Raw genomic sequence first — 16,980 nt, 5'->3', positions numbered from 1 at the left:
GGGGATAGGTCTGCCCAAGGAGGACGGACAGGTCGAGGGGGCAGGATGAGGCTAGTAGGTGAGAGATCGGTGTGGGGCTTGAGGTGGGAGGAGGGGATAGGTGTCAGGAAGTTTAGATTAGGGTGGCGGGGACAAGCTGGGCTGGTTTTGGGATGCGGTATGGGGAGGGGAGATTTTGAAGCTTGTGAAGCCCACATTAACACCATTGGGCTGCAGGGTTCCCAAGTGAAGTATGAGGTGCTGTTCCTGCAACTTCCAGGTGGCATCGTTGTGGTACTGCAGGAGGTCCAGGATGGACATGTCGTCGAAGAAGTGAGAAGGGGAGTTGATATAGTTCGTGACTGGGAGGTGCAGTTGTTTGTTGCAGACCAAGTGTAGGTGTTCCACAAAGTGGTCCCCAAGCCTCTGCTTGGTTTCCCCGATGTAGAGGAGGCCACATCTGGAACAGCGGATACAATGTACCACATTAGTGTTGCAGGTGAACATCTGCTTGATGTGGAAGGTCTTCTTGGGACCTGGGAAGGGGGTGATGGGGGAGGTGTAGGCGTAGGTGTAGCACTTCCTGCAGTTCCTGCAAAATGCACTGGATTGGGTTTAGGTATTCTGTGTCACAGTCAAGTAATTTGCCAGTGAGAATTAGTGAGAATTTTATATATAACTAGCAAGCATTTCTGGCTGACTATGAAGAGTGAATATCCTAGATATTTTGCATTCTTTGTTAACTTGAACAATGTGGCCAAATTTCAGGCCTGTATCATTGGTTTGACTAAGATCAGTTGCAAAGAAAGAAAGCCTTACATTTGAGATCAGAGACAATAGGTACTGCAGATGCTGCAGAATGAGTTAACAAAGTGTGGAGCTGGTTGAACACAGCAGGCCAAGAAGCCTTACATTTGTATTGCAGTTTGCACAACGATTTGATGTTGCAAAGCATTTTACAGTCAATTAAGTGCTTTTAAATTGTAGCCATGATTGTAAGAGGGCAAGGACCTGCCTGACTTGACTGAGCTATTCACTAAAACATTGAGCGGATCCTAAGAGAGCTTTAAGTTTATAAGCTCTGTAATATTGTTATAAACCTAGAATTTTCCTTTATATGCATTTGATTTGTTAGCACTTTTGCAGTGGAAAACACAGACTAAGTCTTCATCTGTTTGCCAGTTAATGACAGTTTTCTGTTTTGTAAAAGGCTGAAGGATATTCCATTGGTATCACTGATGATACTGAATGATTAACCATGAGAAGGGGGTGGCAAAATGTCAGTTTTACATTAGCCGCAACAGATTGTCTCACATTGTAGAACAATCTGTTTTGTACCTGGACAAAACCTGACTGCATTGTGCTTTTACTTATTAGCTTCTTTCCTGTTCTGTTCCCTGAAGACACTAACGATTCTTGAATTACAACTTTGATGTAATTAACATCCCCTAGCATTTTGACAGTTGGCCAGTCTTCAAGTGTGAGTCTAGGCAGTGATGTTGGCAAATTATTTGACTGTGGCACAGAATACCTAAACCCAATCCTGTGCATTTTGCAGCAATGGTCAGTTGATCAGAAGCCTGTGTTTATTAACAATTCAGAGCAAGGTGAAATACAGATCTCGTTACACATTCAGCTATGCTGCTATAGCTGCAGTGCGCACCATTGTTGCTTCTAAATTACAGTCTTCTATTATTAATTCTTTGGAAACATTATTCATTTCATACCTTGTCCCAGCTTCTGTCAGACCAAAGAAAAGAAAGATAATTAGTCCAGACCAGTACCTAAGGGAAGAAAAATGGAACCAATGTAGATAGATATAGATATAGTACCACATATTCAGTTTTCATTTTGGAAAAAAAAACTTGGAATCCTTCAATAGTTGTACCCATTTATTAAAAAATGAGTAAAGTAGAAAGCAACTTAAATATAGAACTGTAATAGTTGGCAAGAAAAATGTGTAGTAAAAGGGAAGAAGAATCCGTTTCCATGCTGTACATCTCTCTGATTCTGTTAAAAGCTCATTCTGCCTCTAAGCTCCATTAAGTACGACTGTTCTCTGGCACTTTTGTCACTCCCTTAACTGGGCTAGCATTTATTGCCTATCTCTATTTGCCTCTTAGATCAAGAGTAGCTAGCAGGGTATTTCAGAGAGCATTTAAGATTCAACCACATTGCTGTAAGTTTGGAGTGATATGGAGATCAGATCAGGTAAGGATAGCAGATTACTTACCCTAAAGGACATAAGTGAACTAGGTGAGTTTTTATAACATTCAACACTGTTATGTTGAATCATAAAATAAAATCTCCACAGTGCTTGATTATAATTCCAGATTTTTGTTGAATTCAAATTTCACCATCTGCCCATGGCATTTGAAGCCTAGAACCTTGGTCTAGGAGTTCTGGATGTCAGTGCTAGACCAGTACATCCCCTGTGGCAAATGTATTTCAGAGATATATGTAAAGGGGACTGTTGCTGAACAAAGAGACCTTGGAGTGCAGGTTCGTAGTTTCTTGAAAATGAAGTCGCAGGTAGACAGAATTGTGAAGAAAGCATTTATAGCTTGCCTATATTGATCAGTGCATTGAGCATGGGAGTTGGGAGGTCATGTTGCATCTGTACAGGACATTGGTTAGGCTACTTTTGGAATACTACATGTATTTCTGGTCTCGCTGCTATTGAAGAATGTTGTGAAACTTGAAAGGGTTCAGAAAAGATTTACAAGGATTTTGCTAGGGTTTAACAGTCTGAGTTATAGGGAAGGGCTAAAAAGGCTGGGTCTGATTTCGCTGGAGCATCGGAAGCTGAGGGGTGACCTTATAGAGGCTTATAAAATCATGGGCTTGGATAGGGTAAATATTCAAGGTCTCTTCCCTGCTTTGGGGAGTCCAAAAATAGGTTTGAGGTGAGAGGGGAGTGAGTTAAAAGGGACCTAAGGGGCAACTTTTTCATGCAGGGGGTGGTGTGTGTATGGAACAAACTGCTAGATGAAGTGGTGGAAGCTGGTACAATTACAGCATTTAAAAGGCATCCAGCTGGGTATATGACTAGGAAGGGCCTAGAGGGATAGGGCCAAATGCTGGCAAAATTTTTTTAGGATATTTGATTGGCATAGTTGAGTTGGACCAAAATGTCTGTTCCTGTGCCATACATTTATATGACCCTATGACTTTATTTAATTTTTTAAATGGAAATAAAGATATAGTCATTAGCTGCCACTAATACTGCCATTAGATGGCAGTAGAAGAAGTCAAAAATATAAACAGAGTGCAAAGTTAGCTTAACTTCTATTGCAGTTGGACTACATTTTGCAATCAGTGACGAAGCAACAGTGTTTGATGCTGACCTTGAAGAGACTCGCCCTGGACATAAGGATCTATTAGTCTCTTCTGGTGCGAATTTCACCTTTCCCAGCGTTAGCCTCCCACAGTCCAGAGATGTGCAGAGTAGGTAGATTGGCTGTGTGAAATTGTCTGTAGTGTTCACGGATGTGTAGATTAGGTGGGTTATAGGGAAATGGGTTTGGGTGTGTGCTCTAGGGGTCGGTGTGAACTTGTTGGGCCAAAGGGCCTGTTTCCAAACTGTAGGGATGCTCTGATTACCTGGTACAAAGTCAATGCGATCTTCAGGCAGCTAGCAACAGTGATGTCTTCAAGCACATTGAAGAATTTTCAACAAACCAAGCAAGTAAAATGCACTAATTATCTTTCACAGTTTATGCATTTTGCAGAGTATGAAAATAAATGATGGGGCACACACGAGAAAAAGCTGAAATACCGTAAACAAGCTTTGAAACATGTTATTACAAAAAATTAAGCTTTTTTAATAAGAAAAATTGACAAGTTACAAATATAACATTTAGTTTTCAGAACCATGCCTCATTAATAAGTTGTCACTTTTAAAACTAAAATTTAAAAGAAAAGGAGGAAGTTCTCAAATGTTGAATGAATTATAACGATTGTTGTCTGCAAGGGATTCAGTAGCACACCTCTAGGGAAGAGAATCTCTGATAACTGAATTTTTGCATTATATTACACAAACGTGAACACTTTGGCATCATTGCAATGCAATATCCGGACTGTTGTTTCTGCTGTGTAGACGAACTTCAATTTTCGGCCCAATGAATTATAAGGAGAGGCTGGTACTTTTTTCACTGGATTGTAAGAGGTTGGTGGGGTTACCTAATAGAGGCTTATAAAATCATGAGGGGCATAGATGAGGTGAATATCGAGTGTCTTTTCCCCAGGGTTGGGAATGTCAAAACTAGGGGACGTATTTTTAAGGTGAGAGGAAAAAGATTTTAAAAAGACATGGGAGCAGATTTTTTTTATACAGTGGTTTGTGTGTGGAATGATCTTCCAGAGAAAGTGGTGGATGCGGGTACAGTTACGACATTTAAAAGATATTTAGCTAAGTATGTGAATAAGAAATGTTCGGAGGGATATGGGACAGATGCAGGTAGGTGGGACCAGTTTAGTTTGGGAACACGGTTGGCATGGACTTGTTGGACCGAAGGGTCTGTTTCTGTGCTGTGTGACGCTATGACAATGCTTTCCAGAAGACAGCGATGTTATGGTGCTTGTTGCCATATGTGAGTGAAATGATTGGTATGCCGATCTGCTGTTTATGAGCATCATAATAGCTGAGTTTGATCCTCTAATCTTGTGAGGGAAGCACCTCGTTTGCAATCAGAAGCAGGAACTCTCACTAATTCGCTTGCAGAGGCAAATTATACCTCTCCTACCTGTTGATCTCCTTGATATTGTATAATTCAACACGGCTATGTTTATTTATTCTGCATGGTTTTGTTCAGTTATTTTCACCCTTGTTATGCTTATTTATTGTTCCTGCTCTTAGCAGTTCTTAGATTAATCAGTTGTTTCAATGACATATTTAAATCTACCTTTTGTCAGAAGCATCAATACTTTGTTGACAGATATGATGGAGGCATCCAAAACTTAACTGTGATGAGTCAGCATTTTGCCTCAGATGTCTTATCTAAAACCCCAGCACCACCACCACTGAGGATAGATGCTGCTGGGCCTGCTGTGTTCATCCAGCCCCACACTTGGTTATCTTGGATTCTCCAGCATCTGAAGTTCCCATTACCTCTGACCACTAGGCTAATTTTAGTGGGGCTCTCTTTCAGTTTCATTCAGTTTTTAACCTGCTTCCTTATAATGATTATAAATTGAACCCTGTGTTGATTGTAATGAGCCAAGAACCGAAATTGCTGGGAAAGTGCAGCATGTCTGGCAGCATCTGTGAAGTGAAATCAGAGTTAACGTGTCAGGTCTGGTGAGCTTTCCTCAGAACTGCTTAGGGTTTCTCTTCACAGATGCTACCAGACCCTGCTGAGCTTTTCCAGCAATTTTTGTTTTTGTTTCTGATTTACAGCATCTGCAGTTCTTTCAGTGATTGTAACAGGGTCAGCCAGCTGGACATCATGGAAAATCAGTTCCCTGATTGGATCAGATTAAGAACCCCAATCAGGGATCCCTGGCTGATAGATATAAACCGGAGTACTGGGGATTCTGACTCCCTGGGAACTGACTCTGATGAGCCATGTTTTAATAGAGGGTGACTTCGTGATGGGATACTGGCCTCTGAAGTTATTTAAAACCCCAAAAATGTTTCTCTCCAAAGCCTTTTGCTCTCAGTGCTTTCCATTGCAGTTGTAATTTTAAAGTGATTCACATTACAGACTTTGTCATCACTTGTTTGTAAAACAGTGCACTCTCTATTGTACTTCTTTAAATTGTCGATAGTATAGTTGTTTCAGAAAATAGAAATAACACATTTATAAACGTGAGAAGGTAGGGCCAATCAGGGATAGTGTAGGGAACTTGTGCATGGAGTCTGAGCAGATAGGGGAAGCCTTAAATGAGTTTTTTGCTTCGGTTTTCACTCAGGAAAGGGACCTTATTGTGAATGAGAACTTTGAGGAGCAGGGAAACAGGCTTGAACAGATCGAGATTGAGGAAGTTGATGTGCTGGAAATTTTGGCAAACATTAAGATTGATAAGTCCCCAGGGCCAGACCAGATTTATCCTAGGTTGCTCCGGGAAGCGAGAAAGGAGGTTGCTAAGCCACTGGCGAAGATCTTTGCTTCCTTACTCTCCATAGGAGTCGTACCGGAAGATTGGAGGGAGGCAAATGTTGTTCCTCTTTTCAAGAAAGGGAATAGGGAAATCCCTGGAAATTACAGACCAGTCAGTCTTAGTTCTGTGGTCAGCAAGGTTTTAGAAAGAATTCTGAGGGATAGGATTTATGACTATTTGGAAAAGCATAACGTGATTAAAGGGAGTCAGCATGGCTTTGTGAGGGGCAGGTCATGCCTCACAAATCTTATTGAGTTCTTTGAGGAGGTCACAAGAAGGTTGACGAGGGTCGAGCAGTGGATGTGGTGTACATGGACTTTAGCAAGGCATTTGATAAGGTTCCCCATGGCAGGCTCATTCATAAGGTCAGGAGGTATGGGGTACAGGGTGATTTGGCTGTCTGGATTCAGAATTGGTTGGCTGACAGGAGGCAGAGAGTGGTTGTAGATGGTAAGTATTCTGCCTGGAGGTCAGTGCTGAGTGGTGTCCTGTAGGGCTCTGTTCTTGGGCCTCTGCTCTCTGTAGTTTTTATAAATGACTTGGATGAGGAGGTTGAGGGGTAGTTTAGTATGTTTGCTGATGACACTAAGGTTGGAGGTGCCGTTGATATATCGAGGGCTATTGCAGGCTTCAGCGAGACATTGACAGTATGCAGAGCTGGGCCGAGAAATGGCAGACGGAGTTCAACCTGGATAAATGCGAAGTGATGCATTATGGAAGGTCGAACTTAAATGCTGAATATAGGATTAAAGGCAGGATTCTCGGCAGTGTGGAGGAACAGCGGGATCTTAGTGTTCAAGTGCAAAGCTCCCTCAAAGTTGCCACCCAGGTGGATAAGGTTGTTGAGAAAGCATATGGTGTTTTGGCTTTCATTAACAGGGGGATCGAGTTTTAAGAGCCGCGAGGTTTTGCTGCACCTGTACAAAACCCTGGTGAGACCACACTTGGAATATTGTGTCCAGTTCTGGTCGCCCTATTATAGGAAAGATGAGGAGGCTTTGGAGAGGGTGCAAAGAAGGTTTACCAGGATGCTGCCTGGACGGGAGGGCTTGTCTTACGAGGAGAGGTTGACTGAGCTTGGACTTTTCTCTCTGGAGAGGAGGAGGAAGAGAGGTGACCTGATCGAGGTGTACAGGGTAATGAGGGGCATGGATAGAGTCGATAGCCAGAGATTTTTCCCCAGGGCAGGATTGACTGCCACGAGGGATCGTAGTTTTAAGGTGTTAGGAGGAAGGTATGGAGGAGACGTCAGAGGGAGGTTCTTTACCCAGAGAGTTGTGAGTGCATGGAATACTTTGCCAGTGGTAGTCGTGGAAGCAGAGTCATTAGTGACATTTAAGTGACTACTGGACATGCACATGGACAGCAGTGAATTGAGGGGAATGTAGTAGGCTAGGTTATTTTATTTTTGGATTAGGATTAATCCACGGCACAACATCGCTGGGCTGAAGGGCCTGTACTGTGCTGTACTTTTCTATGTTCTATGTTCTAGGTTTATTTACTATTGTTTGATTAACTTCTAATACCCTCTGAAACAATGGGCAAAGTATTTTTGAGGCCATTGAGAGTCTTGCCGTCAGCTGGAGAGCCAGTGTCTCTTTTCGGGAAGGCCCACAATCAGGCTTTTGCGAGCCGCTTGGACTCAAAAACTCCGGAAGTGGATATCATTCCTACTGAAAGCTACTAGCCAACCAGGGGCTGGCAATCATGTACTTAAACGGCATCCTGGGAAAGACATGGGTGTGATGCAGCATGGAAGCAATCCTTCGGCCCAACTTGTCCATGTTGACCAAGTTTCCCAAAATAAACTAGTCCCATTTGCCTACTTTTGGTCCATATCCCTCTACACCTTTCTCCCTGTAAATGTTTCCTACTCATGTACCTGTCCAAATGTTTTTTAAATGTTGTAACTGTATCTGCATCTACCACTTTCTCTGTATGCTGCTAGAAAAACACTTAAAGGATCCCCAGGATAGCAAAGCCAGCCAGGCTATGGCTTTGTGAGGTGGTGGCAGTGAATAGCACATGGTGGGGGTCATGGGGATAGGGGACCAGGAGATTCACTAGCAAGAGAAGGGACATATTGTATGTTACTCCATTATCCGTCAGAGGCAATGAACTGACTGCACAGATCCAGTTGTCATGCATACTGCATCGTGACAGGCACACCTGCAGCTGAACGAATCCAAGTGGTGGCTAATGAGGCCCTTAATCATCATTAATTAGCTTCTTCAGGCCTCAGTTAACAGCAGTGTGGGGAGGCTGACCATAGACCTTCCCTGCCCAGATCTTAAATCTGGTGGAGACAGATATGCCACCAGCCCATTTAATTCATTTCCCATCTCTAAAAGCTTGCCACTAATGAGCTAGTGACTAATGTTTTGGTGAGAGAAATAATCTCCATTGAAGGATGTGAGCTGTGAAGTCTGTAGATATTTTATATCCCACGCAACTAGAAAATCCTTTGCCTGTCTGCCACGTGGAGATGATTGGAAGGGGTAGTGGGCAGCTTTGACCAAAGCACCGTTGAAACTTAATCATCTCTCCTTTGACCCCTCCTTTCTCTCTTCCTGCCCAAATAAATTTACATCATTGTTCAGGGTCTTAGAACACTATTGTCTGTTTGTAAAATATTGATCCCTTCTGAGCAAAGGAAGGAGGCCCTCACCTTGTAAGGGCAGGAGGAAGTTCCAGGAATTGGTGGAGACACCATTGGATTAGGATCAGGGTAATAACTAAAGAAAATTTAGGCCTTATTCATTTTGCACTTTTTTTTGTCCTTCAATGTTGTGCTTATTGTTTAGTTCATAACTTGGCTCAAGTCTAGATTGTGTTACTTTTAACTTAAAAAGTAAAAGTGACTATAAAGTTCATACTTAGCTTAATCCTAGGTGGCATTGCTGCCTCATGCAACACACAAAGAATCACAGATGAGCAGGTGCAGATCACAGGAGATCAAGCCAGTCTGCTTCGATGGTTGATGTCAGGTAAGCCACTAAATGCAATATTTACTCTTTTATTTTAAAAGAGGCTGGAAAGCCTGTTCCCTAAATCAGTGAGCCAAAATAGATTTTTACTTTTCAAAAGCAGTAAAGGATGGAGAAGAGGGAGCGATGACTTCAAAAGATTTAGAATTGTGGAGAGGGTGACAGGATATGGTCATATGAATGAGTGAGATGACAAGAAACGTTAGTGTGAATGATGCCGAAGTTTTTAGGGAGATGTAATGTGTGACTTTTTTTTTGCCCAGATTACCTCATACTATGAAATGTTTTTGCAACCGGTGCTGGGCTGTTGTTTATATTAAGATTCTGATGTGACAGCGTAATTTGGCTAATTACAGTGGCAGGCAATAATTACTGAATTTTGTCAGCCACAACCAAATGAGCTCACGCCATAATGCTTCTAAAATGTATAATGGGAGAAACCTTATTATGATTTAGAGGACACAAAATTGTCTTGACTTTTGCATGCAAGAACTAAAACTACATCTCCTGTAGAGGTGAATACACATTCAGAGGGCTTAGAAGCCAGTAGACAGTGTAAAGATACCTTCTGACTGCAGTCCCTACAATTTCCATGGATAGCATGTCACTTTAATTGAGACATTCTTTCTGTGCATAGCCAGAGGAACAATTTTGGATCTGCACAGCTTGACCTTAGCTTTTAGATTACAGCATTTGCTCTTGGCTAATTTAGTGAAATAATCTTTTTGGAATAACCAGTGAATTTAATTTGCTTTTTCTCTTGGAATGAATAAATAATTTATTTTTTTTCCTTTAAACATTTGCACCCCAAACTCGGCTAATTCACCCAAATCATTGCCCCAGATATTTTCTAACCAACCAGTTTGGAGGGGTTATTACACACCTCTGGAGCAGGTAGGATTTGAACCCCAGCCTCCTGGCTCAGCGGTAGGGACACTGCAACCGTGCCAGAAGAACCCAAGCCTTTGTCCTTAAGTTATAAATGCTGTTGTCTCTTCAAGAAATGGAGGATGTTGATGAGCAAGAGCAAAGAGAGGTGCGCTTATGTTGTAGGAGAGATCACTTTATATAAACAATTTAGAACATAGAACAGTACAGCGCAGTGCAGGCCCTTTGGCCCATGATGTTGTGCCTTTGATAAGGTGCCTCACGGGAGACTGCTGAGTAAGGTGAAGGCCCATGGTGTTCAAGGTGAGCTACTGGCATGGATTGAGGATTAACTGTCTGACAGAAGGCAGAGAGTTGGGATAAAAGGCTCTTTTTCAGAACGGCAACTGGTGACAAGCGGTGTCCCGCAGGGTTGGGGCCGCAGCTGTTCACTTTATGTATTAATGATCTGGTTGAAGGGACTGGGGGTATGCTGGCACAGTTTGCTGATGATACAAAGTTAGGTGGAGTGGCAGGTAGTACTGAGGAGGTGGGGAGGCTGCAGAAAGATTTAGACAGTTTAGGAGAGTGGTCCAGGAAATGGCCGATGAAATTCAACGTGAGCAAATGCAAGGTCTTGCACTTTAGAACAAAGAATACAGGCACGGACTATTTTCTAAACGGTGAGAAAATTCATAAAGTCGAAGTACAAAGGGATCTGGGAGTATTGGCCAGGATTCTCTAAAGGTTAACTTGCAGGTTGAGTCTGTGATTAAGAACGCAAATGTAATGTTGTCACTTATCTCAGGAGGGTGAGAATGTAAAAGCAGGGATATGCTTCTTAATAACTTTATAACTTTATGTACTTTATAAAGCTATAGTTAGACCCCATTTAGAATACTGTGTCCAATTTTGGGCCCCACACCTCAGGAAGGACATACTGGCATGGAGCGTGTCTTGTGGAGATTCGCACGGATGATCCCTGAAATGGTAAGCCTAACATACGATGAACAGCTGGGGATCCTGGGATTGTATTCATTAGAGCTTAGAAGGTTGAGGGGAGATCTAATAGAAACACACAAGATAATACATGGCTTAAAAAGGGTGGATGCTGGGAGGTTGTTTCTGTTAGGCTGGGAGACTAGGACCTGTGGACACAGCCTTAGAATTAGAGGGGGTAAATTTAGAATGGAAATGAGGAAACAGAGAGTGGTGGGCCTGTGGAATTCATTGCCATGGAGCGCAGTGGAGGCTGAGACGTTAAATGTCTTGAGGCAGAGATTGATAATTTCTTGATCTCGCAAGGAATTAAGGGCTATGGGGAGAGTGCGGGTAAGTGGAGTTGAAATGCCCATCAGCCATGATTAAATGGCAGAGTGGACTCGATGGGCCAAATGGCCTTACTTCCACTCCTATGTCTTATGGTCTTATAGAACTTTTGCCCTAATCCTAAGATCTATTTAACCTCCACCCCTACCTCATACTATCATTCATATGCCTATCTAAAAGCTGCTTAAATGCCCCTAATGAGGCTGACTCTACTACCCTCTCCAGGCAATGCATTCCATGCCCCTACCACTCTCTGAGTAAAGAACCTACCTCTAATGTCTCCCCGATATCTACCTCCTTTGACTTTAAAACTATTTCCCCTCGTAAAAGCTACCTCCACCCTAGGAAAAAGTCTCTGGCTGTCCACTCTATCTATACCTCTGATTATTTTGAACACCTCTATCAAGTCACCTCTCATCCTTCGTTGTTCTAAAGAGCAAAGCCCTAGCTCTCTCAACCTTTCCTCATAAGACCTTCCCTCCATTCCAGGCAACATCCTGGTAAATATCTTCCGAACCTTTTCTAATGCTTCCACATCTGTTCTGTAATGAGGTGACCAGAACTGGACACAATACTCCAGATGTGGCCGAACTTGACTTTTGTACAGCTGGAGCATAACTTCACAGCGCTTGAACTCAAATCCTCTATTAATGAAAACTAACACATTATATGCCTTCTAAGCAACTTTATCCACCAGGGTGGCAGCTCTGAAGGAACAGTGAACATGAACCCCAAGATCCCTCTGCTCCTCCACACTGCCAGGAATCTTCCCATTAACCCTGCATTCTGCTTTGAAGTTTGTCCTTCCAAAATGAATCACCTCACACTTTTAAGGGTTAAACTCCATCTGCCACTTCTCAGCCCAGCTCTACATTCTATCGATATCCCTTTGTAACCTAGAAAAGCTGTCTGCACTGTCTACAATGTGACCCACCTTTGTATCGTCCGTGAACTTGCTAATCCACCCTTCCACTCCTTCATCCAAATCATTTACAAAAATCACAAATAGAAGAGGATCCAGGACAGATCCTTGTGGTCCACCACTCATAACCGAGCAACATGTTGAATATTTTCCGTTCACTACCACCCTTTGTCTTCCAAGTGTCAGCCAATTCTGAATCCAATCTGCCATATTCCCCCCGCCCCATGCCTCCATACTTTCTGCATGAGCCTACCATGGGGAACCTTATCAAGTGCCTTACTTAAATCCATGTATACCACATCCACGCTCCACCTTCATCCATGTGTTTGGTCACCTCTTCAAAGAATTCAATAACGTTTGTGAGGCAAGATCCAACCCTCACAAATCCGTGCTGACTATATTTCTGGGAATGTCTGAGAGACCATGTCACTGATGATTATGGTCCTTCAGAGAAACGATATTGACTTGGAAGAAGTGTGGTTAGAGATAATGGGAACTGCAGATGCTGGAGAATCCGAGACGACAAAGTGTGGAGCTGGATGAACACAGCAGGCCAAGCAGCATCTTAAAATGCTGCTTGGCCTGCTGTGTTCATCCAGCTCCACACTTTGTTACCTTGACTTGGAATAAGATTACCAAACCAGTTCTGCAGCAGTATTGTGACAACTATATTAAACCTAAATGCTAATCTTTTTAAAGTGTCACAGAGGCAACTGTTAGTTTAGCCAGTGTGCAGAACCAAGTTTTTCTGGGAACTTCTAAAGCAGTGTTTCCAGTGAAAACTGATTAAAAGAACTTGGTCGAAACGTGAGCAGCACTAGTAGGAGCTGAAAACTTAATGGACGTTGTGAAAAAAGTAGCTGTAAAGTGATACAGCATAAGGAAATTTAAGGGGTTAGGGTTACCAGTGACGGTGTACAGAAAATTGAGAAAAAAATGTATTTTTAATTCTGTTATGCCCACTCCATAAACATTGGAATTTTGACCTCAGCTGTTTTGATACTTTTCTTGCTACTTTCCCAACATTGGGTGAAGGCACTGCTTTCATGTGCTTAAAACTTCAGTAACTGTCAAGCACCTACAAATGTTTTAAAATTAAAGTAATCTTGAACTTTTGTTAAAGTTTATTTGAATTACTAGTTTAGTATTAGCAAACAGTGTTGCAACGACCACTGGTGTAGTATCAACATAATTAAGGCAAATTCTACATCCCTAACATCTCAGGGTCTGGGTTCTCCTCAGCATCAGATTTGGTTGTTTGAGAATCAAATCACATTCTGTCTGGCCTCAGGAGTCGCTGTCATTGTTTGTAAATCAAATAAAGCAGATAGTGATATTTTCAGTTTTAGCACTACACATCCAGAATCCAAACATCAATACTACAATTTCAAAAAAGGATAAAATAAATTATCTTAAAGTTACTGATCTTAAATAATGAGGTTTATAACTGCTCAGAGTGAGATTTTAACTGCAGAGATTCTCCTAGTGCATAAAAATGGCATACATTTACAATGACTTAGACACCCAACAAGTTGTCATTGCTGAAACATGCATTGTTCATAATAGACTGAAAATTCTACATGCAAGAGTAAATAAAGTTTTATCAAACATGTCCCAGATGGGATAAAAGTGATTTTTAAAAGGGACATATGTTATATAGTTTAAGAAGGACTTGTATATTAATGATCTGTTCATTGCTAGCTTTGAACAAAAAGCACACACCATGAACTCTGAAATAACTAACTTAAAAGTAATGTAAATTGCATATTACAGAAAAATAATTCTAGTTAGGTATACTGCAAATCAAAGCACAAATTATTGCTGAAATTCAACATATTATTTTAACAGTTTATGCAGAATAGCTCTCTATGTTGAGAGGTCAAGGTACATCATATACATTGAGTTACTGTCTTTTTAAAAGAATACTGTTATCTGATAAATTGAAAGTAAACTATTTTAGAAAACTCACATTTTAGTGCCCAGATTTTTCTCTTAGCTGTTGTTGGTCGATGACTTTTTTTATTTTGTGCCGCTCAAATGAGAATCGCTTGCAATTTATACAACTTTCATTTTGAGGGTGGGATGCGATTATAAAACGTTGATTATTCAACACTGAATGGCAGAGTTATGCAACTATTGCAGAGGCTCATGTGCTGTGCTTAAAAATTAACTGTGTAAGTCACGTTTGAGGCTTTTCAACAAGAAAGCTCAGAATAGCCGCCAGCTATTTTTGAAGCATATCATGTGTTATTCTTTGCCAAGATTACCCAATGCTTATGAAACTTTCTTGGAACAATGTTGAAATGTTGTTTACAGTTGGATTCTGATTTAATTTTGTGTGGTTTGAGTGTTTTGTTGACTAATTGCCAAAGGCTGGCAGGATTTGCTCTTAATCAAACTCAACCGATGAGCTCACACCATTATGAAGATTACAAAATGTGTAAAGATAGAAACTCTGACATGGACTGATGTTTAAAGAACACAGCTGCCTTGAATTTTTCAATAAGAAACTGATTCCACAACTCCTGTACAGGTGAATACTGGACATAGAGTGCGTAGAAACCAGTAAACAGCATATCTTCTCTATGCTGTCCCTAGTATTTCTATTGACCTGTGCTGCGTCAGATATTTATTTCGATGCACATCCACCAGAAGTACCTTTAGATGTGCGTACCTTAATCTTAGCTTTTAGATTGTTGGATTTGTTTCTTTGCCATTTTGATACTTTGTTGTCTTATATGAGCTCATGAAATTGGCCTTTTGTTTCATTTGGAGTGAAAATATAATTTGATATTTTTTCCTCTGACCTCTTGGGGCAAGATTTTTGTTTTGGGATTGGGACCCTGGCATCAGGCCCATTTCTGACCCCAATCAAAATCCCAGTGTGTACACTGGGTCAAGTTGAAAGTGTCGGTCAATCAATAACCTGAGGTTGTGCTTAGTGCATGGCAAACAGGCTCCAAAGCTGCCTCCAATAATTAAGGATGTAGCCACCTGATGCAGATAAGGGAGATAGAGACCACCTCTCTGTGTTTGTAACTGCCATAGTGCCTCTAACTTGGCCACCATGAAAGTGCCTCTGAGACAAGTGGATTTCAGCACTGCTGCTGTTCCACAGTGATTTTCAAGCCCAATTTTTCTGGGTGGCACGGTGGCTCACTGGTTAGCATTGTAGTCTCACAGTGCTAGGGACCCGGGTTCGATTCCAGCCTCAGGTAACTGCCTGTGCAGAGTTTGCACATTTTCCCCACGCCTGCGTGGGTTTCCTCCGGGTGCTCCGGTTTCCTCCCACAGTCCAAAGATGTGCAGGCTAGGTGGATCGGCCATGCTAAATTGCCCATAGTGTTCAGGGGTGTGTGGGTTAGAGGGGGGTGGGACTGGGTAGGATGCTGCAAGAGGCAGTGTGGACTTGTTGGGCTGAAGGGCCTGTTTCCACACTGTAGGGAATCTTAAAAAAAAATCATTTACCTCTGGTCCTTCTCGCAAGACAATTCGAAATCTAACCTGTTACAGAGATAGTAGGAACTGCTGATGCTGGAGAATCTGAGATAACACGGTGTGAAGCTGGATGAACACAGCAGGCCGAGGAGCGGGAAAGTTTGACGTTTTGAGTTGGGACCCTTTTTCTGAAGAGGCGGTATAGACTTGTTGGGCTGAAGGGCCTGTTTTCCACACTGTAGGGAATCTTAAAAAAAAAATCAATCACCTTTGGTCCTTCTTGCAAGACAATTTGAAATCTAACCTGATCCGAAACGTCAAACTTTCCTGGTCCTCTGGTGCTGCTTGGCCTGCTGTGTTCATCCAGCTTCACACCGTGTTATCTCTTGAAATCTAACCTGTCCACTTCAAACCAAATCAATCACTCAAATCATTGTGATGTTACTGAGTATTCTGTTGTATCTTCAGTGTGTAGAAGGTGAGTTGCGACAGGAGCAGTGACAAGGTGCTTTAATCTTGGAAGGGCGTAATGCACAGAATTCCACAAAGATGTGTTTCCCATTTTACAGTCCAAATACATGCACAACCCACATATCTAACCATATTCATACTATTTGGATATTTCTATGTGTGTTTGGAATGTGATTTGTGTTCTTTCTGTTCTCTCTTTTGTTGATGTTAAGTGTCAACTTGCTCCTCCATGCTTGCACTTTTTATGCTGCATTGGAAGATTTTTAATGCAAATACCAATCTATAAGGCAAAGAGAAGAAATTTCAAAGGAGGCGTTTCCTAAATTCATAAAATAATTTACAAGGTAGAATTTTATTAGATGTATGAGAAACAAGCGGCTGGGACCACAAGTGGGAGCTGACTCGATTTTAGTCAGTGATGGGACCGCTAGCAGCATACAGCTAAACCACTGTACAATCCACGAGATGGCTGCTGAACAGCTGCTTCAGTGCCATCACTAGCGGCGCAGGAAGAATGATTCTCAGTGGTGGAGCAGCCTCAAAGTGAGTTAGCATCGGTTGAGAGGTGCCAAAACAATATGAGGGGCCATTGATGGGGGCGGGGGGCGGGGGGTGGGTGGGTGGGGAAGGAGGAAGGGAATTTGTGGGGAATTGCCAGTAACATGAGAACAGCCTTAGTTGAGAGGGCTGCTGGAGTACCCATAAATATGCCTCCCCTCCACCAGACATGCTGGGAGTCCACCATATTTTATTGGCCATACGTTCTCTATGCAGCAGGAAGTGGCCCTTACTCATGGGCATGTAAATTGCTAACTTCTGCTGCCTGTGATAAAAGCATGTGATTAGACACGAACTCTCTTCCTAATGCCAGCCCACCCCCCACAA

General features: G+C 42.1%; 1 protein-coding gene across 1 annotated transcript in view; it reads right to left on the bottom strand.

Annotated features, from left to right (window-relative positions):
- Positions 1-14,321, bottom strand: part of LOC125447518 (heme-binding protein 2-like) — a 30,940-nt gene extending 16,619 nt beyond the window's left edge. The window contains exons 1-2 of the mRNA XM_048521963.2: positions 14,156-14,321; positions 1,707-1,763 (exon numbers count right to left, since the gene is read on the bottom strand). Of these exons, the coding sequence (XP_048377920.2) occupies positions 1,707-1,763; positions 14,156-14,157 (59 nt within the window). The 5' untranslated portion in view covers positions 14,158-14,321. The remainder of the gene's footprint in view (positions 1-1,706; positions 1,764-14,155) is intronic.
- Between the last annotated feature and the right edge of the window lie 2,659 nt (positions 14,322-16,980).

The sequence above is a fragment of the Stegostoma tigrinum genome, chromosome 35 (genome assembly GCF_030684315.1).
Source record: "Stegostoma tigrinum isolate sSteTig4 chromosome 35, sSteTig4.hap1, whole genome shotgun sequence".
Lineage (NCBI taxonomy): Eukaryota > Metazoa > Chordata > Chondrichthyes > Orectolobiformes > Stegostomatidae > Stegostoma > Stegostoma tigrinum.
Note: the sequence above shows the minus strand (reverse complement) of the source record. Positions and strands in the feature narration are given on the sequence as shown.